This window comes from Crocodylus siamensis, chromosome 1 (assembly GCF_052110815.1).
Source record: "Crocodylus siamensis isolate JL-2025a chromosome 1, ASM5211081v1, whole genome shotgun sequence".
Classification (NCBI taxonomy): Eukaryota; Metazoa; Chordata; order Crocodylia; family Crocodylidae; genus Crocodylus; species Crocodylus siamensis.
In genome coordinates this window covers 60,999,525-61,025,730 of record NC_143395.1, presented here as the reverse complement: position 1 = coordinate 61,025,730, position 26,206 = coordinate 60,999,525, and the positions used below count along the sequence as shown (strand labels likewise).

General features: G+C 43.1%; 1 protein-coding gene across 2 annotated transcripts in view; it reads right to left on the bottom strand.

Annotated features, from left to right (window-relative positions):
• Positions 1-26,206, bottom strand: part of MYO6 (myosin VI) — a 176,261-nt gene that overhangs the window by 85,491 nt on the left and 64,564 nt on the right. For both annotated transcript variants that reach the window (XM_090035228.1, XM_090035237.1), the window contains exons 7-11: positions 23,723-23,778; positions 20,851-20,948; positions 12,975-13,139; positions 7,754-7,834; positions 1,064-1,244 (exon numbers count right to left, since the gene is read on the bottom strand). In XM_090035228.1, coding sequence (XP_089891354.1) covers positions 1,064-1,244; positions 7,754-7,834; positions 12,975-13,139; positions 20,851-20,948; positions 23,723-23,778 — 581 coding nt within the window. The remainder of the gene's footprint in view (positions 1-1,063; positions 1,245-7,753; positions 7,835-12,974; positions 13,140-20,850; positions 20,949-23,722; positions 23,779-26,206) is intronic.

Sequence of the window (26,206 nt, the reverse complement as noted above, 5' to 3'; positions counted from 1 at the left end):
TGGACCCAACACTGGGTCCCGAGGAGTCTCCTTCACCCCATAGTTCCTTCCCAAACCACCAGACTGCTTTAGATCTTTTTATCCATGCTGACCTTTTGGAGCTGCAGCCATCCCACTGAGGCCATGTTCTCAGAAGCCTCCAAGATATTACTGACAGCTCTGCTCATCTGCTCAAAGCCCCACTCATCCTGGATGAGATGACTCCACAATTAGCCTTGGCCTCATCTGCAAGTGGCCAAGGCGTCATCACCTTCACAGGCTGCCTGATCTTTTATAGTAGAAGGCACTCTAAGCATCCTGCCAGACCCACCACCTGCCCTACCACATGGCCCTACTGCCTTTCCCCCATCACGCCCCAATGCCTGCCTGACTACATGTTCCCCCACTGACTGCCCTATTATGTTCCCCATCATCTTCTATGCCCCCAACAGCTGCAGTAGTGGGGGGATGAATTTAAGAAGATCTTCCAATAATTAAATTCCATAAATGGAAAATTATAAGAAATTTATAATTTTTTCATGTATAAAATCTAATTATTGTGGGGTTATCTTACCCACAGGGTCATCTTATATTTGGGTAAATATGGTACCTATTTTATTAATACACCACATTCTTTCCTCCTCCCAAAAATACTAAAGGGAGATATATCTCTCTATGGTCAAACAAACACAATGTGCAGGTGAATTTTCTGGTCCAAGTTATTTTAGCGGCATGATCTAAAGTTAAGCTGAGAATTTTTCTTTAAAAAAATTGAATGTTGGCCAAATATTCCAGAAAGATCAATCAAATTCTTTTATCTGATTTGCATCTTGGTTTCCAAGGAATATGTTCCCAATTTCAGGGGATCTGCTTATTTTTGGAGTAAGTTTAAGTAGCAGATCAGCTTTTAAAGAGGGAGATGAAGCTTATAAATGGGAACTTAACTATGGAGTGCCCCAACTAACATTTTGCTTTTGAATACACTCTGCTGCGGACATGCTGCGGGCCTTCATCATGATTCAGTCATTTAGTCAGAAAACAACTACCCTATTTTTGTACATGATAATAACTGAAATTGTCTGACCTGAAGTGCTCCCAGCTTCCTCAAAATCAATATTTCCCAGGTGAAGAACACCAGCCACTACTCGGAAAAGATCAAGCTTTTCTTCATCATCTAAGCCAATCTTTCTCATTGCTGTACACATTCTGTTGAAGTCCCCATGGTCATCTAGCAGAGGATCCTTCAGAGAACCTGCTTTAAGGTACTACAAAACAATGAGATAAGCCAACAGCTGAATTAAATGAAACAAAGTATACCAAGATAAATATTTCTTTCTTAAATGAAACAGCATAAAAACATGCAAAAAGAAAAAAACATATTTACATGATATTAAGATACCAATTTTTAAACATGCTTATAAATATTGTTGTATTCATGTCAAAGTCATGAGAGAGAGATTCAGAGGATACCTTAACAAAAAGTGAGCGTGTCTGACATCCGAGAAAAGAGAGAGAAGCATTCCACATTGTGGAACATTCCGCATGTCTATGAGGACCTATTCTACTCTCCTGACAATAAAAAGAGAAGTTGCTCAAGATAAATGTCTATGGAGTAGAACTGACAGATGGAAGGTGATGATGTTACAGAGCAATGCCAAATTTGGAAAAAATGGGAGTCTGATAGGTCACTTTTACAGACATGTCTGTGTTTGCACTTGCTACTGACCATGGAAACCTCTGTTTGCAGTGTTGAGAGTTACATGCACCCACTAAAAATTATTTTATAATTAAATTATTTTCCTAGTTCCCTAGATTAAAGTTCAATATACTAAGAAGCCACTTAACTAGGGGTGAACCGATAAATTTTTGTGGCTGATACTGCTAGCCGATTTTTAAGGAGGCATATCGGCCAATACTGATCCGATTTCTAATACCCAGCTCAGCAGCATGGAGAGCTGCCTCCAGCTGGTAAGTCAGCAGTAGTGGAAGGGGAAGGGAAAGGGAAGGGGAATGGGGAGGAGGCAGATCAAGGTCCCCATGGTGATGGGGTGTGGGGCTGAGGTAAGTGCTGCCCAGCTGGGGTGGGGCAGGTGCGGCACGGAGCTGCAGGCAGCTCGTCCAGGGGGCACAGGGACGGAAGGGCAGCTCATCCAGTGCTTGGCTGCTCATCTGGCAGCTCCTGCCACTCATCCAGGGGGACGGGGGGGGACCCTATACCGCTGGATCTGTGCCAGGTGGGCCAGGGCTATGCCAAGCTCTTCCTGGTAGGGTGAGGCTAAGCTGGGAAGGGGCTAAGGCAGGGCTTCTGCAGCCACAAATTCACCATAGCTCCTTCCCAGTGCAGTCACGCCCTGCCAAGAAGAGCTTGCCACAGCCCTGGCCCTAGCCCACCCCACACAGATCCAAGAGGACACGCCTCCCCCTGCCCTCACAGATGAGCAGTGGGAGCAGCAGCAGGAGCCACCTGATGAGCAGGTAAGTGCCATATGAGCTGGAACCGACAGATGAGCAGCTCCCAGCCGAGTGGTGCGCAGCAGCAGGAGCCACTCCCTTCTTCCCTGCACCCCACAGATGAGCTGTGGGTCCATGCTGCACCTGCTCTGCCTCAGCTGGGCACTGCTTGGCCCAGCCCCAGCCCCAGCCCCACACCCTTCCTCACCATGGGGACCTTGATCTGCACCCCCCATGCCCCTTCCCTCCCCCTCCCCTTCCACCATACCAGACGTACCAGCTGGAGGCAGCTCTTCAAGCTGCCAGGCTGTGCTCCTCACCACATTTATCAGCCTAATATGACCAACTTCCAATACCATACATTTTCTTTATATCAGAGCCAATCTGATATTGGACCAATGTATCGGTGCACCTCTACACTTAACTATATTCTTAAAGGAAAGAAAGACAACCACCACATGCAGTCAAAAGAATAAAACTAAACATGCAATAAGTGATTTTTTAATCTTACACAACTGCACTTAAAAATGCTTCAGGTTAAAAATAATTAATCATTCACTTTAAAAAAAGAAGCCTAGTTAAGTGTCATATAAGCAAACACCATTCTCATCTCAAAATAGGACATGCATCTTAAAATATACTTCACACAGGATTTAGACACATCAAGAAATTAAACTATTCTAATTATGCAAAATGATCACCTCATCTTCCTGATAAGTAAAAGACAAAAATAATTTAAACATTAATTCACTTTATAGCTTCTTCCATTAAAATACACAGTATAAGTAAGCTTTCATAGGTGACACAGCAAAGACTGCTACCTGTCTAAAAAGAACTGGATAGTTTAGATAGACAGTTTGTTTGTTTGCTGAGCACAGGCAAATGCCAGACTTAAGCCTACAGTGTTCCATAAATCAAGTATCTCTGCTCAGCACTGCATTATGTTGTGTATACATAGATCAACTAGTAGAATACAAAAACTTCCATTTTACTATTACTCCAGAATTAATAGTTTGTCCTCAAATTCCAAAAGAAATACAATTCTTTAAACAAGACAGTGGTATATACCATATCTCATTTGTTCCAATACTTAGCAGTCCATAAGCATTTCCCAAATTTACTCTTCTTTTCTGTCCATTCTATTTCAGATAGGAATGCATTTCAAAAAAGCTTTAAGAAAAACAGAAAGCAAGAACGCACACAAAAGTAACATATGTTTCTTATATCATCTAAATGCAACTGAAAAAACTGACCTGCATAGTTTTGGCTAAAGAACATTAAGTGCATTTTGCAGCTACATACATTGCACCTATATGGACTGCACAGCCATACAGAAGGCAGACCAGAGCCATCCAGCTTCTAAGTAGCAGAGGGGCAAACTCTATACAGGCTGTACCAGTGGAGGCCACATGCCATCCAGGCCACACCAGCACAAGCCAGGGGAACCCCAAGCCTCATGTCATATGGGTGCTGCACTACATCCCCTCGTGTCACCCACTATACCACACATGCAGGAACCTAGGAATCACCCTGTACCATGGCTTCTCTTGTTCCAACAGCCAAGTAGAAATCTAGGGGCACAACTACACACACCAATTTAAGGTGCTTTAGGCCAATTTAAGATGCATTATGGGCACGCGTCTACATATGCGTGCCCTTAATGCACTTCAAAATGGAAATTTTAGACTATTCGCACCTAAATCTGATACTTGCAAAAGGGCATTAATGCATGTGTAGAGGCATTAAGGCGCATTAACACTATGTATGGACTGACTTGGGACTAACTTCTGTCCGTCAGTATGCATCCACAGCATTCATGTGCTTTAATGTGTGCACGTGTGGACACAAGCCTAAGTCACCTTAATGCACATTAAGCGAGCACGAATTAAATTTAGGTATACCCAAATGCATGTGTAGACATGCCCTAGGATTACAAGTTAACCCTTCGTGGGCTGTGGGCCACTAACTGGACAGTTTTAAAATCTAAGACTTACGGTCTTCTAGATCAAAGTCTTTAAATTGTCCAGCAGCACTCAGTGATTTTAACAAATTTTATTCACTGAGATAATCAGCTCCCATTTCAGAATTTCACCAGTATGATTTGTATCTTGGTGGCAATGGATCAGCAGCATTTACCTTACTCCCCTCCCCCTCTTCCCCCACGCATATTTAATTAACTTGTTATTGTGTACTCTGAAATGACTTTGGGTACTAGTATGGCAGATCCAGATCAGAAGCAACAGAAGCCATGGATCAGGTAAGAATCCCATTCTCATCCCCAACTTGGCAGTTAACACCTCTTCCCTTCCCCTCTGTGCTCAGTGAACCTCCTCTTGTCTCTCCCAGCTCAGATGAGGCCAGCTCACTGGGACCTGCCTGCTTGTTGCCACCCTGCCACTACTGTCCCTGGCTGAGCATGGCTCCCAGCACAAGTCAAGTACAGCAGGAGTGGCTCTGGAGCTCCTCTTCCACGCACATCAGTCAGGAGAGGAGGCAGTCATAGGCATGTGTGGGAGGGAAGCAGAAGGATGCCACTAAGAATGGAAGGGAAGGGGAGATTCTTACCTGTGTTGGGGACATAAAAGTCCTCAGCTGCTGTTCTCACAGCATGGACCAAAATGGGGGCTGACCATGCCACTAAACCCACTCTGGATCTGCCCCTGGGTATAGGTGTGGTGAGAAATGGCATGAAAACTAGGGTTGGGCCATATTCAATTTGGATTTGGCCTGAATCGGGGACAATGATTTGATTTGTTGATTCAGATCACTGTCCCAAGTTGATTCAGCTGACAGCTTTAAATGTTTTTTCTACATACCTCAAGGTACCAGACATGGCTTGTGAACACTGCAATGGTGGGGCAGATGGAGGGTCCCACAGAAGCGCAGGGCACCACGCCTCGCCTCCCCCTCCCCTCCACCCCGCGTGCTCAGCAGTGAACCCAGAAGTGGTCCGGAAATACTTCTTGTCCACTGCCAAGTGCATGGGGGACTCCCCAAGCTGCGCCCAGCTCTGTGATTGGCTGCAGGGGGACCCAGGAGGCACCAGTAGCCATGCCGGGGGGTGGGGGGGAGGAGTCCCCCGCATGTTTCCCAGTGGACCCAGAAGTGCTTCTGATCCACTTTGGGGTCTACCCCCAAGTGCACTGGAGACGCCCCCACCTGTGGGATGTTCCATCCACCCCAGCATCTCAGCATTCACAAGCCCCCTGGTACCTTGAAGTATGTAGGGAAAAAAAAACATTTAAAGCTATGTCTATGTCCGAATCATCGATCTTTCCAAATCTCTCTGAATCAATTCAGAGGGTTCCAATTCAATTCAGAGAGATTAAAGGGTCTCCTGATTCAATTTGGATTTAGAGAGTTGATTGCCGAATATCTGAGGAATCGAATCAGTGACCGAAGCTTCGCACAGCCCTAATGAAAACAAAGGATACGGGCTTTCAACCCGTACCACTAGCCTTACCACACTAGCCTTATAGTTACCTCAGGTGATTATTGTCCAATTTGCTCTTGAGGAAGGACATATTAAAATAAAATCCATATAGCAAAATATGAAGCCAGATTGTTAAAAAAAAATTTACTAAACAATAATAATAAAATGGTTGTTGAACGCAATTATTGTTAGTCAAAGTTTCAGCTTTAATGCTAAGTGGGTTTCAGTTACCATCAGTTATTTATGATCGGCAATGCTAAGTACAGGTAAAGCTTTATATGTCACACACACAGCCAAGAGAAAGTCAATAAAACAAATTATACTGTAATTCAGAAACAATTTTCTAAACAAATGTTCCATAACTAAACATCAGCAAAAGCAACGCAAAGTGTTGTCCAACAACCTATAAGCCTAATATACAGACAACCAAAAAGCTGCAGACAAAACAGACTCAATCTTTGCAGGTGAGTCTGAACTGCGTAGATTGAACCAACAAGCAAGTGAACAGACATTCTCTTTTGGACACCAGAAATGCAGCCACATGCCTGCAGTGGCACAGGCCAAAAGCTCCGGGGGCGCTAGCGCACACCTCCCAGTCTGCCGGCCACTGCCAAAAGGAAGGGCGGGAAGCTGGGAGAGATGCCCTCTGATGCTTTTCCTCCCCTCGAATGCCATTCTTGCTCGAATGGAGGGGGCCAGGCCCCAGCCAGCTCATTATGATGGGGGGATAAACCCCACCTGACCCCCACTGTCATGGGGGTGGAGAAGGGGAGTAGCCCCTGCTAGGCTTTTCTCCCAATCTCCAGTCAAGTGGAGGGCATGGCGAGGCTGGCATGCTGATGCAATGGGGAAGAGGGTTTTAAACCCCCTCCCTGGCCAGCATAGGACCCCAGCCGGGGTCTGACTGGCCCTGGGAAGCAGCTCCTGCCAGGCTCTTCCCACTCAAGTAAGCGGTGTGGCCAGGCCTCAGCCCACTCCCACAGGCAATCCCTCCCAAGCTTTCCCATGCTCTCCACTCAAGTAGAGAATGGGGAGGGCGAGGGGGGGCATTGCCTGGCCTCAGCCTAAGGCCAATATGCTGAGGCAGAGAAGGGGGAGGAGGAGTTAAACCTGAGCAGAACTGCCAGGCTAGGCAGACCCCAGCTGGGATCTGGTGTGGATCAGGTAGGGGGTTTAACACCCCCCCCACCTCAGCCTGTGGGGCCAGACTGGGATCCAGTCACACCCCTTGCTCTTCACTCAAGCAGGGAAAAGCCTAAGAGGGGTTGCCTCCCCACAGCCAGGCAGACTCTGACTAGGGTCCCCTGCAGGCCAGGGAGAGGATTTAAATTCTCCCTCCCTGCTTCTGCCTCAGTGCATCGGCCTGGGCCAGGGCCTGGCCACAACCCCTGCTCGAGCAGGGAGTGGGACAAAAGCCTGGGAGCAGGGGTGCTACCCCTCCCCCAACAGGCAGACCCCAGCTGGGGTCCAAAGCCTCTCCCCACCACCTTCTCAGCCAGCCGCAGTGGTGATAGTGCTGTGGCCAGGGAGTAGAGGGACTGGGCCAACCTTGCTCCACTGAGCAGACTGCACAGCCCAGGGTTGAAAAGCTCTGGGGATGCTGGGGAATGAGTTAACTTGAGCTGGGAGGGGGTCTGGGACAGAAGTAAACACAATTTACGGGAAAGATTTAATTTTTTTAAAAGAATAATGTGTTGAACTTGATCAAATAGTACTATTTGCTCTCCAAAACTAGAGCTCTAAATGTTGGCATTTTACCTTTAAACCTGCAAACTAAGAGGTATAAAATGAATGCATCATTCAGTCAATATAAATATGATCTATATTTTTTATAACTATCTGCATTAAATAATAATCTAAAATAGCAAAAGTGTAAAATATATACCATACCTCAGGACTTTTGCGATTTTGCAAAATTTGCTTGTCTGATTCTTTGGTAGCAAAGTATCTGGTGCAGCCACGATTTAAATACTATCATAATAAAGTAAAAAAAAAGTGTGTCATATTATAGGTACAGGTAAAAAAGCTAGGAGAAAACATTTAATATTTAGCATACAGTCTCATTATAGCAAATTGTATTTTCCTAGATGCTCTTTACATCTTCTCCTTGTAGCATGACAGACTCATGACCCCTATCAGATTTCATAAAGTATTCATTATTGCTTCCTTCACAACTGCATGTTATTTATACTCATAGAATTAAAGAGCTAGGAGAAGATACTTCTTACTGAACCTCAGTTAGCTCTAGCAGATATAGCTTCTTGTCAATGAAATGAGAAGGCACTGATCTATTACCTGGAACGTTAGGTCAGATGTACAGCTTTATAAAGAATATTTTTATGACAAGAAAATACGTTATCATCACATTATTAACTGCAGCATTTAGTAACAAGCATCAGGAAAAAAATTAAAGGAATCTATTAGGCTATAAGGAAATCTTTATAAAACTACATGGCAAAAGGTAAACATTGCTACTTTATAGGAAAAGCATCTTTGACAGTATTAGTACTTCAACGTTTCAGTGCCAAAATATGTTGGTCGAATATTAAGAACCTATAAAATACACTAAATGACTACTAATCTGTTCTCAAATAATTTCAGTTTGTAAGCAGCCAGCCCTTCAAAAAAAAAAACAAAAAACCTTAAAATATGTCAGAAATCTCTTCAAGTTATCTCCATGCCAAAACAAAGTGATGCTTTGTCAAAAAAAAAAAAAAGGCTAAATAAACAATTTGGGCATTTATACACATACATTGTCTGCTCCAATGCTCCAGAGATCTGGCGTCTTGGATCAGACTCGATTAAATCGAGTCTGTTCTGCACGTGAGCTGACGCACCCAGCACTACATCAAATGCGGTTGTATAAATGGCAAAATTCAAATCAGTGATGAAAAAATGGTGGCAGTGCACTATTGAACTAAAAACCTTCAATGTGTTTTAGTTCAAAAGCATGCCATTTTCTCAGCACTGGCGTGCATTTCGCCATTTAAACAAATACATGTACCGCCGCACCAGGCACTTTTAAAAGTACCCACACTGTGGCACAAATGTATAAAAATGCTTTATGTCATTAAGTACACTCGCCTTTGAATACAATTTTAACTACAACACTGTAGCTGATGCTTTCTCAATAATCCACTCTACGTAAAATGAGGGAAATGAAGCTCCAAATAAAGGGCAAAAATAGCACATACATTTGTACAGGCAGTAAATTACAACAAGCCCTGCTCCTTTTTTCTACCAATCCATAACCTCACTCCAAGTTACATTTCTTTTTTTTCCCCTGGACTTTCTTAAACCAAGCTTGGAACTTCATGAAAGTGTTATCCTAGGCATTAGATATGTGCATTTCCTCTCCCATTTGTAATACAGACCTCTAATATTCCCTGCAGCTCAGTGGAGTAAATAACTTTGTAACACATTATATTGTGTAAGTGATGTAAAAATCTACATAATTCAGCCTGACAGCACTATTTTGGAGTTTGGCAAGTATTATCCTCGATGCTGCAAAACAAAACAAACCACACAGCTGCCAAATTTTAGAGAATCCCATGGGTGATGTTTCTCACAGATTAAAAAGCTACTGATTTCTCACACATGCTGCTCCCCAAGCACCATGTGTGAGAGGAGATAGGCCATAACTTTGTACCAAATCTGGCAGCAATGTCTGGAGTAGTTGAGTGAATAATGAATTTTAAGGAAGTACAAGGTATGTCTTGTAAGGTAGCTTAAGGCAGTGTCACAGTGGTTGGGTTAAGATATCTGTATGCAGTTCTTACATAGACTTAGTGAGACATGAGCAGGTTACAAAATGTCTGTGCCCTAACTCCTTATCTAAAGTTGCTATAGTAGCATTTGCCTACCTTGCACAGATTTTGTGAAGCGTGGTGCAATGCAATGCTTGCAGAGTGCTATGCAGTGCCAAGTACTACAGTGTTACAGACAGGAACAAGATGCACTCAGTTTCTGGCTCTTGGCTCCATGCTTTCTCATGGTACATTATAAAAGGCATACACCTAAACCATCTCCTTAATCATTATCTGAATATTTTAACATACCCAATTAATTAAACAGCAAACTTTTTTGTTTAACATTTCAGTATTTCTTTAAATTTTATAAAATTAAATGTTTTAAGTATCTTTGTCTTTCGTAACAACTGGTAAATTCTACAGAGTTCTATCTGATTAAAAACAAAAAAATAATATTTATAAATTGATAAAACACATTATTTTATGTTTTGAGGTTTAAAACAATATTGGGAAACTATTATAAACAAACAAAGGAAAATATATAGAGTACAATCTCTTTTAAGTACAGAAATGCAATGCTATGCACTAGAGCAAGGTTGTCTAACTTCTAAGTCTAATACAGATGTTCAAAAAGCCCCTGGTGGAAGCACTCCAACTATCATGCTTTACTTAAAGTGCTATAAATTAAAGTAGGAGCAAACAGAACAGACCTTCACTGTTTGGTGGGGGGAGACTTGGAGCCTGCCCACAATGACCCAGGCCAGCAGGTGGGGGCACTCCCATACACCTCCCAGGAGGCCCTCAGAGGGGTTACTCTCTGAAGCCTGCCACCCCCGCCGCCCCTCCCGCCAGCTGGCAACTGTCAGTAGCAGCTGGGGGGCGTGGCGAGAGAGCCTTTGTGCCACATGCCTCCCAGCCCCACCCGATTGCAGGGTGGGGAGGCTGTCTCTGTCTCCTCTCTGTTTCAGCCCAGGGTGGGGTAGGGCTGGGCTGGTTCTCACTTGGAAGAGATGAGCACTGGTCAAAGCTAGCAAGCTACCCAGTGAGGAGCTCCTGGGATGCTGGGAGAATGCTACCTACATTGACTTGGGATGAGATATGGTACAAGTGCTTGATAAAGTGCTTTAGTCTGATACCAAATCCATCCAGGGTTAACTTAGAGTGGGATCCACCATTTTTAAAGCGCGTTGTGTGCTGTGAATGCCTGTTCCATTACAGCTGTAAAGCCCTTTCTACATACTGAATGCATGATAAGTGTAACACTTGTATCTAGCCTAAAGGGCTGGAGGCCAAACATCCTGTGGGCCACACACCCACAGGCTGCACCAGGGCAGGCCATAGGTCCCATGGGGAGCCCATCTCCACTACTTCACTGTGCCATCCCCTACCACAAACCTACACAACTCCAGGCTCACCCTCAGCTCCTGTAGTTGTGCTGCCCTGCCCTGTTCTACTCTGGGATAGAAGTAGGCAATGGAAGCTGAAGGCGAGAGAGAAGGGGAACGCAGAGACTCTAGCTTCTGATGAAGCTGGAGATATGGGAAGGGGGGAGCAGTGGTCAGGCAGGAGTCTGAGGGCTGCAAATTAACTCCAGACCGCAGGCTGCCAGTTGAATCACCCTGTTCTAGAATGCCAAAGGGTTTGATTTCCAAAATAAAAAACTGACCTACTGGGGGAAAAGTTGTGGATAGGTGTTGAGCAGAAGTGTATTTATTTTATCAGCCTGTAATTTCCTATACAGAAGAGTATGAATTTGAACGCAATGGTTTTCATTATATAATCAAAAACTTCAGTGATTACACATATTGAAGATTAGGGCAAAATGATAATTTTAAGTCTTATAATGAAAAATGCAGTTTTGGGTTCTCTGTGCATAAAACAGATTAGCTATAAGGTTGTCAATTTTTGAGTTTGCAGGACACTAGTAAGCAATCTATTCATCAAATATAAATGTATTGCCCAGTTCACAATATCTGCTTCATTATTAATAGAACTGTCCCTAGTTTGGGATCTTAACTTGCAAATGTGAAATCCATAAGATTACATGCATCAATAAAAGCTTCAGGACTGGACTCCAATTTGGGATTTTCTGAAGTACTTAACTGAGTCCAAAGGAAAAAGAGCCCTTTATATACATCTACACAGATAAGAGATGTTACATAGAAAGAATGCACATGAGTTGGACAGAACCTGGATATGAGGACCTAGAGAGAAGTCCAAGTTCAAGATGAGTACTAGATTATCTTGTCCATTACTCAAGCCTTTAACATTACTGTCCATAGTCCTCAAAAGAGATGTGGGACAAACTGGGGGAGAGGAAGGGGGCCAGAGTTCTGTTTTAGACATGCTGAGCTTGAAACGTAGGCTAGAGATGACATGAGAGAAGTTCGTCTCATGTAGCCTCTCTATGATATGAGAAAGGCTAAAGTTTTGAGACAAGGCTGGAGAGGTGAGGGCAAGAGAAAGTTACGTGAAGGGGTCTGATGGTTCTCCACTCAAAAGCTGAAGTCACTATAAGTGAATATGGAATAATATGAGGAGAATGACAGAGATTAGTTAAAACTACAATGGGTAGAGATGGGAATATAGCAACATGAGGGTGAAGTAAGGAAATATACAGTTGTAAGGAGTGGAGAAAGAGTGGAAAGGAAAGAAGGCGGCAACAGCAGCAATGGGAGAAATACATAACCCCTTCATGACAGTATGATCCAGGTAGAGGAACATGACAGAAGGGCTTCTTTAAACAGGTAGTGTTTGACACTGCCTCTGCAGCCCAATGGCTTCACGCCTCTGTCAAAGTCAGAAGCTGAAAGGCAGAGATGGAAACAATGGAATGGAGTTCCAAGAATAAGGGGTTAGAGGAAGAATTAAGTGGATAGGTGCAAGTTTAAAAACAATGACAGGCATGGGTACAAGAGATAGAGCACACAGGATGAAAGGAGGACACAGGAAATGTCATACCAGGGATGAGCAGGACATTGTAGGCACTGAACTGATTCATTCTAGTTAAAGAAGATGGAGGTGAATCAGGGAAATTGAGTATGTGAAAACAGTGGGAATTAAAGAAAGGCTAAATGTCAGATGTGGGACATGTTTCGCAAAACCCAGATTCAGCAACATGAATAGCATGGAGTTAAAAATGAGAAATCTTTCAATGGGAAATAGTGGCGGAGAGCTTTAACATACAATTAAGGAAATATTCTATAATGATCTATTTTTAGAATTTGAACAAAACAAGCATAAGATATTAACAACACAATACATTTTTAAAGAGAAATACAAATTAAGAATAAAATGTGTATAAAAAAATTGCATGTGTTAAAAGACAAATTCTTGAGGAAAAACACACCATGCTCACTCACCCTAAAGTTATCTGGGGAGCTTAAATACAGTTTTTGTCTAATATCTTCTGGAGCACCTGCACAAAGCCTATAAAAAATATGGTAATTCCTCTCTTCCTTGCCTTGCACGCAGATCCTGGATTTCTCCAGAAGGTAATGTGATACAAATCCACCAACAACTGAGTTCTAAGAGAAAGAAAAAAAATTCATTTTAAAATATACATGCTTGACCTGGTCAAGAGCATCTAAAACATGACTTTTTTTTTACTATGTGCTCATAAGGATGGACACTACCCAAGAAAAAACAAAAACATTACATTGCATAAACATTTAAAATAAACAATTATTTCTCTCTACTAGAAGAGTAGTTCTTCAAAATACGTTGTGCATCTACAATTTACACACACACACACACACACACACACACAGGTGTGTTCAGCCCAGCCAAATAGAAGACTTCTGTATAAACCCTGTGGCTAAGGATAGAAGTTACACAACTAGTTTAAGTGATCAGAAATAGGTTTAAACCTGTAACAGAACAGAAGTTCAGTGTACTTAAACCACTTTCAAAATGGCCAAACCTTATTTAAGACAGCCAGGTTTAACTGATTTTAATCAAACTGGTTTATGGAACTTCTCTCCCAGGTCCCTTCCTGGTTCAAGTTAACTCACAGTCCCCCAGCATCCCAGGCTGCTTGGCAGCCCTGGGCTGTTCTGTCTGCTCCAGCAGAACAGGGTCTGCCTTACCCCTCTGCTCCACAGCCAGAGCACTAGCACCCGTCTGGCTGGCTGAGGAGAGGGTTGGGCAGGAAAACCCACCCCCCTGGCCCAGCAACAGACTCCCAGCTGGATGCAGGCTGGCGCAGGGAGAAAGGGCTTAGCTCCATCCCCGGAGCCTGGAGCCATCATGACGGCTGGAATTCCCTGACCACAGCCTCCTCCTCAGTCTCCAGCCCTGCTGAGGGGTGGTGGGGGCTTGTCTCTGCCTCCCAGCAGGGGTGGGAGCCAGGAGCAGGGCTAGAGTTCCCCAGCCATCAGTTTCCAACCCAAACACTGAGGAGGAAAGTGTGTCTGGGGCACTCCAGTCCTGCTCCCAGCTCCAGGCTCTGAGGAGCAGAGCCAGGCCCCAGTGCAGGCTTCCCCTGCCCCCCCTCCCCCCCCGAGCCAGCGCAGAGACAGAGGGGAAATAGCTCCAGCCCCCACTCCTGGCAGGCAGAGGAAAGCCCCCAGTTTGGGCTTCCCATCCATTGGGCTGCTTCCATCTGAAAATCCAGTGCCAGGCCAGAAGGGTGGGTTTCCCCCCCCCCACCTCTTCCTCAGCCAGCCCAAAGGCTGAGGCGGGGGAGTGACTAGGGGAATCTTGTGGCTCCCAGCAATCTGCACTGACCAGCAGGCTGGGAGGCATGTTCTAGCACCACCCCCCACCCCCGGGCTAATGGTATGGGCCCCTGCAGGGGTCTGGCTGCCTTTCCTGTTTGAAAAATGAACATCAGTTCACTTGCTTATCAGTTCAATCTATGCAGTTTAGAAAAATCTGAAAAGATTTAATCTATTCAGCCTCAAGCTTTTTGACTTTCTGTACCGAGTCTAGTTGTCCTCCTGCCTCCGGCCAAGGAAGCTCAAGGATTTCATAGACATTAGGGCTGGAAGGGATCTCGGGAGATCATTGAGTCCAGCCCCTTGCCCAAAGGGCAGGAAGTCAGCTGGGGTCATAGGATCCCAGCAAGATAAGCATCCAATTTACTCTTGAAGGTGTTCAATGTAGGTGCTTGAACCACCTCCAATGGCAGACTATTCCAGACCTTGGGGGCTTGGACAGTAAAGAAATTCTTCCTTATGTCCAGCCTGAAACGGTCTTGCAGGAGTTTGTGACCATTCGACCTAGTCATCCCTTGGGGCGCTCTGGTGAACAAATGTTCCCCCAGATCCTGGTGGTCACCCCTGATAAACTTATAGGTGGCCATCAGATCACCCCTGAGCCTGCGCTTTTCCAGGCTAAAGAGTCCCATGTCTCTCAGCCTGTCATCGTAAGATCTGTTTTCCTGACCTCTGATCATGCGCGTGGCTCTCCTCTGGACACTCTCAAGCTTCACAATTCAAAAAGGATGTGGAGGAGCCCAAAACTGGACGCAGTACTCCAGCTGCAGCCTCACCAAGGCCGAGTACAAGGGGAGAATGACGCCCCGGGATTTGCTCAAGAAACATCTATGGATGCAAGCCAGCGTTTTGGTCGCTTTATTAGCCGCAGCATCGCATTGCAGGCTCATGTTCATCTTGTGGTCAATGATGACCCCCAAGTCTCTTTCTTCTGTAGTGCTATCCAACATAGCACTGCCGAGCCTATAAGGATGCTGCAGGTTTTGCCTCCCAAGGTGGAGAACCTTGCATTTTTCGGTGTTAAACACCATCAGGTTCTCATCTGCCCATTTGCTGAGCTTGTCCAGGTCAGCCTGGATCACCCGCCTATCTTCTAGCATGGATGCTTTGCCCCAAAGTTTGGTGTCATCGGCGAACTTGGCCAGTCCACTCCTGGCTCCAATGTCCACATCATTAATGAAGATGTTGAACAGGATGGGTCCCAGGACAGAGCCTTGAGGGACCCCACTGGTCACAGGGCACCACGATGCATGACTGCCATCAATTACAACCCTCTGGGTCCGACCACGGAGCCAATTTCCCAGCCAGGGGATCGTGGTGGAGCCAAGGCCACAACTGGCCAGTTTGGCCAAGAGGTGATCGTGGGATACCAGATCAAAAGCTTTTTTGAAGTCAAGATATAGGACATAAATCTCTTCTCCCTCATCCAGGTGATAGGTCACCTGGTCATAGAAGGAAATGAAATTGGTCAAACAAGACCTATTCGCAACAAACCCGTGCTGGCTATCCCTTAGGATGTTAGCCTGGGCCAGTCCATCAAGGATGGCCTCCTTAATAAACTTTTCTAAGATCTTCCCCAGGATAGAAGTCAGGCTAATGGGCCTGTAGTTAGCCAGATCTACCCTCCTCCCTTTCTTGAAGATCGGCACTGCATTGGCCTTTTTCCAGTCTTCGGGCACTACACCAGAGCGCCAGGAGTTTTCAAAGATCCATGCCAGGGGCTGGGCTATGACGCTCACCAGCTCCTTGAGTACCCTGGGGTGCAGATTGTAAGGGCCGGCTGACTTGAAGGTATCCAGCTTCTCAAGATGTTCCTTCATGAGGTCAGCATTTATGGAGGGTAGGAGATCCCCACCACCCGGATCTCCCCATCCCATAGCAGGATGGAAATGTCATAGTCTTTTCTAGTTACCTTGCACATAAGGGAAATTAAATAACTTCTCTATCTTTATGGATGTGGGCCTGGGGAAAAAATTACTAAGTGACCTGTCAAAAATAGGCAATTCTAATATCACCTTGGACATGTACATGGAGCGAGGTCTTAAAGACGACCTCAGCTTTGTAAAGTGTACACATGGTATATCTTAAGAGTCTCTCTATTCTGCTTCTTATTACACCAATTAGAAAGGCCAGTTAGGCAGATGAGTATAAGAACAGACAGACAAATACCCACTGGTGAGAAAGAAAGCCCGATAAGTCACAAATTACCAGGTTTAAAGTCACTAAAGAAACCAGAACCCTTGTAACAGAGAAAACCCTCTTACGAGGTACTTAAAAAAAATAATCTTGTAAATGTGAAGTGCGTAGCATTCTTACATTGCAATGCTGACATGGCTGCCCAAGTGCAACTTGCTGGAAATAACTGAAAGCCCTATTTCTTTCAACTGAAGTAGATAATCTAAAATGCCTGAAGTGATGCCTAAAGAGCAGCAGTGTGTCATCAAAACCGCTGAATTGAAACTGCTTTTCATTTAGCCAGACAAGCGGCTCCAGTACAGTCCTTTCTACCGTTATTAATATGAACATAAACTTGTGAAAATTTGTGAAAACAATGAGATATTCAAAGTCCACGTTGCAAGATGAAGACAGTCAGCTACATAAAAGATGAAAGATGGGGGTTGGGACACAGGCTACAGCTTGCAACCACACCTCGGTCATATCTCTGTTCACCCATGTTAGATACTGACAACATCCGGAAGTAAGAAAAACCAATATTGCCTTGGAGAATTTTCAGCCACCAGGATACGGTTGGGATGGTCCTTTGGTTAAATGGACTGCTAGACATGTGTAGGAGTAACCCCAAGTCTCAGGGGAAAAGAAACACAGCTGTAAAAGAGTCTGGGTTTTGACCACCCCAGAGAAAAAAACTTGGGCATTCTGTCTTTAGTCACAAACAGGTCAATGTTGCAGTAATCCTATTTGTAAAATATTAATCTTGATTTTCAAAGAGCGACCTTGATTTTCAAAGATTCACCCCTGAGACAGCCTGAAAAGTCACTGTGTACCCTTGGAAAACAGGTAGTGCAGACTAAGGGTGTTCCAGAAGAATCCCAAACTGCAAAGCCTCTCGTCATAACAGTATGAGTATGGCATGACCTTGCCTACTGAAACAAAACATGCCCTTCACAGTGCCTGAGAGAATTTGTATTATCAAGTTCCCAGTGTAAAGGAGAAATGAATGGCATGTGCACTCAGCTCTACAACATTTATATGACGTGTGCATTTCTTCTAATTCAATAGTATTCACATCTGCCTACCTTCCAGGTGTGTTTTCACTCTGTGGCAGAGCACCAGCGGGATGCCTGCCACTTAAGGCTTGTTACAGACTCTGAGTGAGCTTGCTTTGTGAACAGCAGGGAAAAGCCTCCACCAGGAACCATTTGAAGGGGAAAGGTGGGTGGCTGAGCACCTTTCATGTCTGCCACTTGAAGGAGGAGAGCAGGCAGCAAACAGGTGCAAGCCACCCTGATGGAGTGGCCATTTTAAGATCCTGGCTCTCAGGGCTGGGGCAGCAGTTTGCTGCCAGCAGCCAAGGGAACGACAACATCTGGCAGCACTGATGCTCAAGGAACATCTTGGAGGTAAGGACAGGAGCTATTGGGGATGGCAGGAGGCCCCTGGTCCTGGGTATGACTAAAAACTGAACCCTCCTGGGAAAGAGAGACCTGGTGGGACTCCCTGTGGTGAGGGAGTCCTCAAGAAATGCCGGGTCAGTTATCTCCCTGGTGAAAGGGGAGGAGGGGTACCTTAAAATCCCAGTCCCCATGAGTCTGGTGGGTTATAACAACATCAGAGGGGAGTAGAGCCAGGCATGCCCAGGGAGGGGCACCTGAACCCAGAGTGGGTAGTGGAGCCAGGCAAACATGGGTGGCACCTGAGCCCACAGGAGTGTAGGACCCCAGGGAGTAGTGGGGCCAGGCACACCCCTGGGAGGCACCTGAGCCCCAGAGAGGGGAGCAAGTACATTGAGGTCCCATGAGGAAAGGGGCAGGGAGGCCCAGGTAAGCCTTTGGGTGCCAGAGGCCACAAGGGTGCCTGAGGCAGAGTGAGACAGCAGAGGGGGAGCCATGAGTAAAAGGGGCAAGTCTCTAGTCTCAAATTGAGAACAAGTGGGCTGTATTACCCAATGAGGGGCCAAGGGTAGAGTTAGCCCAGTGTCTGGCTAATTGCCCAGCCACTGTGCAGATCAGGGCTGCGGGAAAGGCCCAAAAGGTTGCCGCAGGGCTGGCCAAGGAGTGAAGGGACAAGCCTGATGGCCCACATGGTCACTCAAGGGAGCAGGGTGGGGTGTATGAGGCCAAGTAAAGGGCAGGAGTGTGAGAGGCCTGGTGAGAGCAGGCAGAATGAAAGAGGCTCCAGTGAGAGGGGGGTTGTATGTGTGAGGCCCACAACAGGGCAGCGTGACAGAAGCCTAACAATGTGCTGACTTGGGCCCGGCTTCAAGCCGGAGCATAGTACAACTCACAGAAGTCATTTGTGAGGCATGGGACACAATAAGGGAAGGTCAGAGTTGTGTGTTTACTACCTGTGAACAGCAGCATGCTCGAAGGGCAGCCTCCCACCCAATTAACATCCTATTTTACAACAAGGCATCACAGCCTCTCTCCTCTGATCCCCAGTATGTGGGTTCATCTGTCGTTCGAGATTTTGTTGGGAGCAAAAGGAAACCTGAAACCTAATAGAAGACCCGCTTAAATTCTCGTGAATGGCTCTTTCCCATCCACTCTTTTCATTGTAGCAGCTGAGATAGACAAGGTTTGTCAAAGCAGTTATTATTAGGATCTAGGAGAGCTCCATAAATAGGCAAAGTCACCTTCCCTAATGTGGCTTATTGTAAGTTGCCTAAATGAGTGGGGGTTATCTTGAATAAGTTCTTAAAATCCTATAAACATCACCACAGATGGAGGAAAGATAATTCTAGTATTACAGATGACAGAAACCAATGATAAAATATGCATCGGAAACTGATAATCTGGGAGTTTCAAGTCCTCAGGTAAATCCAAAATTAGAGACATGTCTCAATACTTGGACTAGTACTGATTTTCTTTTACAGGTGCAGTGGGATTAATGACCTTGGTCTGGAAAGAAATGAAGACAATGAGAAGGAGAAAGGATGCATTCTCCTAATGTTGTAATACAAACATACGTCCCTCAGAGAAAGAGGAAGAATATTTCTGACAACTTGGGAAGAGTACCCTATGACTAGAAAACACATATAATATCTCTTTTAAAAAAAAAAAGAGACTGACCTAGATATTAATAGACCCTGACTTCAATAGTATGCCAAGCGCTGAAGGGCATACATTAAAAAATAGTTCAACAGATGAAAGGAAATGAAAACTGAGACCACATATAACATGGGGTTAAGAGGACAATTGTGTCAGACTGATTTAATGTCCTTCTATGACAACAACAGACTTGCAGGATAAAGATAATACAGCAAGTAGACTTGCAAATTTGCAAGGCATTTACAAATCCTGTATTTCTTTCACTTGTCCTTTTCTGAGACAAACCTGTTATTTAGTATGCTCGCTACTTGATGACATAACTGCCTCACAAGACTGACAATGTTTCAAGTCTAACGCTGTCTACATTGTAATGGAATTGTCAGGGGAAGTACTGTAGCACTCCACAATAAAGTCAGATTTTCTGGATTTTTTGTTAAGTAACGCTATCTCTTTACCCTAAACTAAATGGAGCGGTTAAGGTTCCAAAGGCCTGAGTTGGAGCCTTGCTCAGATTGCCCCTGTCAACCCAGCTGTAAATGAATACCTGGTCACTTGGACTGGGCACCCTAGTGTTAAGCTAACTACTCCACTGTCTTAAGAAATTGGTGTGTTCTAATCAAGATAACCCAAAGGGCCACTAATCACAGGTAGACATCTGATTTACACTAAACCAACTACGTAAGTGTTTTACACATGAAGAAACCACCTCAGAAACTTAGAAAAAAAGAGCATGAGCTCAAGACAGTGTAGGTAAGATGTACTGATGTAATAATGACCATACCCATAAGTAACATACAATCCATATTCATGCAAGTATATTGTGAAATCTGTGCATCAAGATCATAGTAATCAAGTTAAAGCCTGTTAAGAACTATATTTTTCTTCAAATGGATAGAAATATATATTATTTGTAAATTAAAGCAGTTTTAGTTCTCTTTTCAAGGTCAAACTCAAGCTGGTCCCTTAAGCCTGGGAAAATGGCAATTTTTGTCAAGGGAGTATTTCAGTCCATTTCTCATTAGCATATCAGTTTTGGACAAAAAGAAAACACCATATTTTGGGGGAAAACACAAAATACCATAGCTACTATAAAGTGGTAAAGGGTTAATATTTTAATAGGGAAAACAAGGCATAAGAACAGACCTGCAAATCTTCATGTAAAAAAACTTATCTACAATAAACCAAAATTATGAATCTTTGTCTAAGTGCTTCCCACCAAAACCTATATCATCAAACAAAATAAATAAGTCCATCACTGAATACTCAGTCAGATGATAATAAAGTACCAATACCTTTTCATTGAAGTGAATTTCTACAAATTTTCCAAAACGACTGCTATTGTTGTTGCGAACAGTCTTTGCATTCCCAAAAGCTTCTAAGAGTGGGTTAGCTGTTAAAAGATGGGTTTGAATTTTAAATTGAAATGTCATTCACAAATTATTCAAAACAAGTTAAAATAGTATTAAAATAACTATTTATTCAGTGTATGGACAAAAAATAGCTCTTGGGTAAAACATGAAATACTTTATCATGGAGATGGCTTCTCTGTATGAACTGCCTTAGGCACAATTTTGCCCCACTTTAAACACAGAAGCTAAACAGTGGAAATGCTACTGTAAGTCAGCTTCTCGGCATCATGGAGTAAAAGAACGGATGTGGGCAGAGCAGCTGATGAGCTGCAATCCTCTTTTACTGCACAGTAAATTGTATCACTGTGCATTCAACATACTTTAGAATAAGATTTGAATTTTTTTTAAAGGTTACCCTTTAAAAGCAGAATCAATAGCATCTTTTCCTTTTTTTTTTCCAAATGATAATTTATTGCGGAAACAACTCCCAGTTAAAAGATTAAGCATTCTATACCAGGTGCAAAGTTCTTGAGTACATACTTTGAAAAACTCAGTGGCCATCACTGAAAGCATTTCAGCTGCTATTTTCCTGAAGTAAACAATATATTCAATATGAGTCAATTTGAACACCAAGCAGACTGCCCCCAAAACTTATTTTCCCTACTTTCCCCTCTCACACATAGTGGGAAATATACATATAGCGCTAAACACCATGCACAAATGACATTAGTAGATCAACAACAGAAACCAAGAGAAACATTTTAAAAGACAAAATGCATCACTGACTTGAAAAAAAGACTTAAAAAGGTAGTAATATTTTGCATTAGCAGTAGCTTTAAAATGATCTTTCAGGATATCCTCATTACAGAGTGCATTGCAAAAATCCAGTGCACAGATAAACATGCACAACTTGAGCCATTTAAAAATGTTTACTAGCTGTGCAGCACAAAGCTTCTGAAAGACTTCATTTTGCCAGCTAGGAGAAAGCAGGAGTGGAAGGCATAGCAACTGTTTCTCTCTTGTTTTGTCTATTGTGAGCTGTAGCTATGAACAAGCCACTAACTTAAAAATACTTTCTGAAAAGTAAGAATTCCGTAGAATGGTCCCCCCTATTAAAATTCCTATTGACAATAATCTACCAAGTCTGCTGCTATGAGGATGAAATTGCTGATATGAAACTTAAAACAGTTACATAAAATTAAGAATAACAAAGCAGCAATCTTTACTTGGCATTTTTTTTTCTCTGTCCTTTAGTACAACCATCTCAATGCTAACCTTCTATACTGCTGTTTTTGTTTGGTTCTCCTGTAAAAAAAACTTTCAAATTTATGATTTTTGAAAACCTAGTCTCTTCAAAGTTGTTATATTAATACTTCTTCAGTAAATATTAAGGATTAAAAATATCCTGGGTAATATTTCCAGTGTCCCAAACATAGATTATGGGATAAATAAGCAGCAAGCGGTTTTCCAACAATAGAGCTTTTGTGAGCATGCTTGTTAAGAATGTGTTTAAAAATTGTTAAAAACTGCTTCAAACATGCAACAGATGATGGTATTCTAGAAAAAAAACAAATTTCAAAAGTTTTCTTCAAAAATACCTACAGGCACCAATGAATGTTATGGAATGCAGCTTCAAGCAGCATGGGACCTATCAGTCATTTTCTGAGATCCCACAGTACATACATGGATTTGGATGCATGTCTGTTCAGTTGCAATTAAACAGTATCACGCTTGTTTTTATCATACCTATGGGGAAAAAAACAGTAAAAACCTGCCACCTCTCTGTAAGCAGTTTCAAATGGCTGGAAGTTCAAGTTAGACCAAATCAAACTAGAAGTGAGGTGTAAATGAGCCACCACAGAAGCTTAGGGGGAGTCTCAATTACTCAGATTTCCACCCCCCCACACACACACAATTGAAGACTAATTTTTCTAAAAGTTAAATTCTAGCTCAAATAGGAATTGTACATGCATTCTGCGGGTCATAACAGATTATAATAATTGTGTCATTTGGCATTATCTTTGAATATGACATAAATGTAAACCTAGTAATGAAGTAGAAGTAACATTCAGAAGAGTTGCTTTACAACACAGGTGAATTAACATGATCCACAAAGGAATAGGACTGTTTTATTCTTGACAGACAGCTTGTCCTTCATCGCACTTTTTAGTAAAAGCACACACTATGGGCTCCTATACCTGTGCAGGGAGCCTGCTCCAATGCTCTGTAATTCCAGCACACTGAAGCAAACTCTATTGCGTCTGCTGGACTGTGGAAATTAACGTTCTCCAGCAGCCTCCAACATCACATGCGTTAGTGTCCCTGCACTGAAAAATGGTGTTGGGGCACTTTAAACTAAAGCTCTTTCAACGAGCTTTAGTTCAAAGCACCCCACTGCCATTTTCAACACCGAGATACTGTGTCACTCCGTGACACTCCGAGACACTCCAACACGTGACGCTCTGGGCACTTTAATTAGCGTAGCTCCAAGAGCCATGCTAATTTAAAGCGCCCCCCTTGCCTCCCGGAGCACATATATAAATGCCCACTGTGCTTCCCAATAAAAAGCAGTGTTATCAATGACTGTACAGTAACTGTCCTTACACAATTCATATAAAAGGGAACATTTGAAAGAAGACAGTAGCAAAACCTAGAAACAGCTTTGCAAAAATTAGATGAGAACAGAGCAGTCTGTTGATCAATTATGTCCCAAAAGATCGGATTACACTTCTATTTTTGTCACTGTTGTTTAGCATTTAAATAGGTTGCAGTTCATTTGGTGGAATCCTTAGTTCGGTTTAAAAAATTACAATACCTTCTACAATTCTGTCATCAATATCTTGACCAGTACCATAGGATTCAGTCAAATACCTGTGAAGAAAAATGAGAAGCCAAGGTCCATATTTTCCATGTTAAGTGTCATGCTGCCTTGGTCTAACTGAGGAAAGTGCACATGTATATGTGTGCTTGTGTATTAGGCTGGCCTTTTACAGTTCTTTCTTTGTATATACAATATATGTAAAAACAATTTGCCTGCAGTTTTCTTACAGGAAAATAAGTATTTTGTGCTGGCTTCAAATGTATTTTTCCTGTATTTCAGTATTTTAAAAATAATATTCAGATTTGTGCGTGTTCAGAAAGTGAATATAAACAAACAAACTTGTGATTTACATAATAACATATAGTGTATCCAACACAAAATTACAGCACAGAATAAACCTTCTGGCAGTTTAAGTCACTCTTAGCGGTTAATTTTAGTTTTAAAAATAGACACTTGAAAAATTTAGCATCCAATGTCAGTTCTTATTTGTCCTTTTTTTTTTGTAAATACTTTTAAAACAGCCCACTGAGATTCTGTATGCATAGGCTAAATTTGAAGGTTTTCTTTTGTATTTAAAAGGATACACAATTTTCTGTTATTACTGTTCATAAAGATTGTTTCCATTTCACCAGAGGCTGAAAACCTTTACACCGTTTCTGAAAATTCCCCAATCATCCCTCAAAATGGCTGCTTTCTCCTACTGTTTTCAGATGTACCAAGGCCTGTGGCTGTACTTAAGATGCCTGCTTTCAACATTCCTACCGCCTCTATGTTCCCAGAAAGGAGTGGATGTCAACCTACACTGTCAAGGAACAACAAATACTGTGAAGATAAGTGACTACAAGCAGTGGTCATCTTTTTGGAGGTGCAGATTGCAGGAGAAATGGGGTATATAGAAACAATGGAGTACAGGATACAAAAGAAAAGGGAAATTTGTGATATGTGCAAAGGGAAGAGGAGAGAAAGGAGGTAAAAAAAATAACTAGTTAAACTGTCTTCATTACACTGCTCTGTAAAGGAAATCAGCTACAAGTGTCATCTTAACTGAGCAGTATTCTCTAGCTGCGGTATTCCAGTGTCATTAAGCAAAGCATAGCAGCAAATGTAGCCATTAAGACAAGAAGAAGTGATTTAAGGTTGCTTCTAGGCATCTTTAAACCAATATTGAGCAATACCAATTGTTAGTACTCTTACAGCTTCTTGTTTGGTTTTAATGCTTGCATCATTTTTCATCAAAAAAAACGACGAGATACTTTGAGCTGAAGCACATTATAGGAAAACCATATCCAGAGTTAGAAACCTAAAAAATCCAGTATTAAGCTTAAAGAAAGGCGAGCATGCATATAAAAATGCAGTTAGGACAAATAAGCTACCACAATTCTGCCTTGTGGCAATATTTCTGAGAACCTGATCCTCATAGGTTCTGGAATCAGAAATACTAAAATGCCAGTATCATAATCATATGGTTATTCCTGAATTGCAGTTTAAAGTTAATGCTTGGGTGTCCAGTCCTTTTCATGCTGTAGTATAGTTAGGTCTGGGAAAGAAACAAGTTTGTAATGCACAGGTAATTTCTTTGCACTTTGGATCGGTCCTATTCTTTTATGTAATCAGGTTATCTATTCAATTAAACTTTATTTGTTTTAATGTTATTTCTGATAAACTCTCTACACTTCTAGTTTACAACCCTCCTTCTCTCTCTTAAATGCCTGTTTTCTTTTACATATGGAATTCAACACCAGCCATTGTTTTATTTAATATTTAGCTTGTATTGTACTTGCTTCTTTCGCAGACCTGAAGGAGGGAAGCTGTGCCTGAAAACTTGTCTAACAATTGTTGTTTTTCCAATGAAAGGTATCACTAAAACCAACCTCATAGTTTCATAGTTTCTAGGATCAGAAGGGACCCGAGTAGATCATCTAGTCCGACCCCCTGCCATGACAGGAAAGAGTACTGGGGTCAAACAACCCCAGCAAGGTGTTCATCCAGCCTCTTAAAAGACCCCCAGGGTAGGAGCCAGCACCACTTCGCTTGGAAGTTGGTTCCAGATCCTAGCCACCCTGACTGTGAAGTAGCGCCTCCTGATATCTAGCCTAAATCTATCCTCTGCCAGCTTGTGACCGTTATTCCTGGTCACTCCTGGCGGTGCTCGGGGGAACAGGGGCTCCCCCAATGCCTGCTGGTCCCCTCTGACTAGTTTGTAACAGGCCACTAGATCCCCCCTCAGCCTTCTCTTGTGGAGGCTGAATAGGTTCAGGTCCCATAGCCTCTCCTCATAGGGCCTGCCCTGCTGCCCCCTGATCACCTCCAACCCCCCCCAAAAACCCCTTGCTTCTGTTTCTCACATCTATCCTTTTTACACCTTGCATTTCTTTAAAAGTTAACCTTAACTCTGACATTTTTAAATGCATCTTTTCTTTGGGAAATGTAACCAGTTTTGCTGAAACATACCATAAACCATTATGAAGTTTAATTATA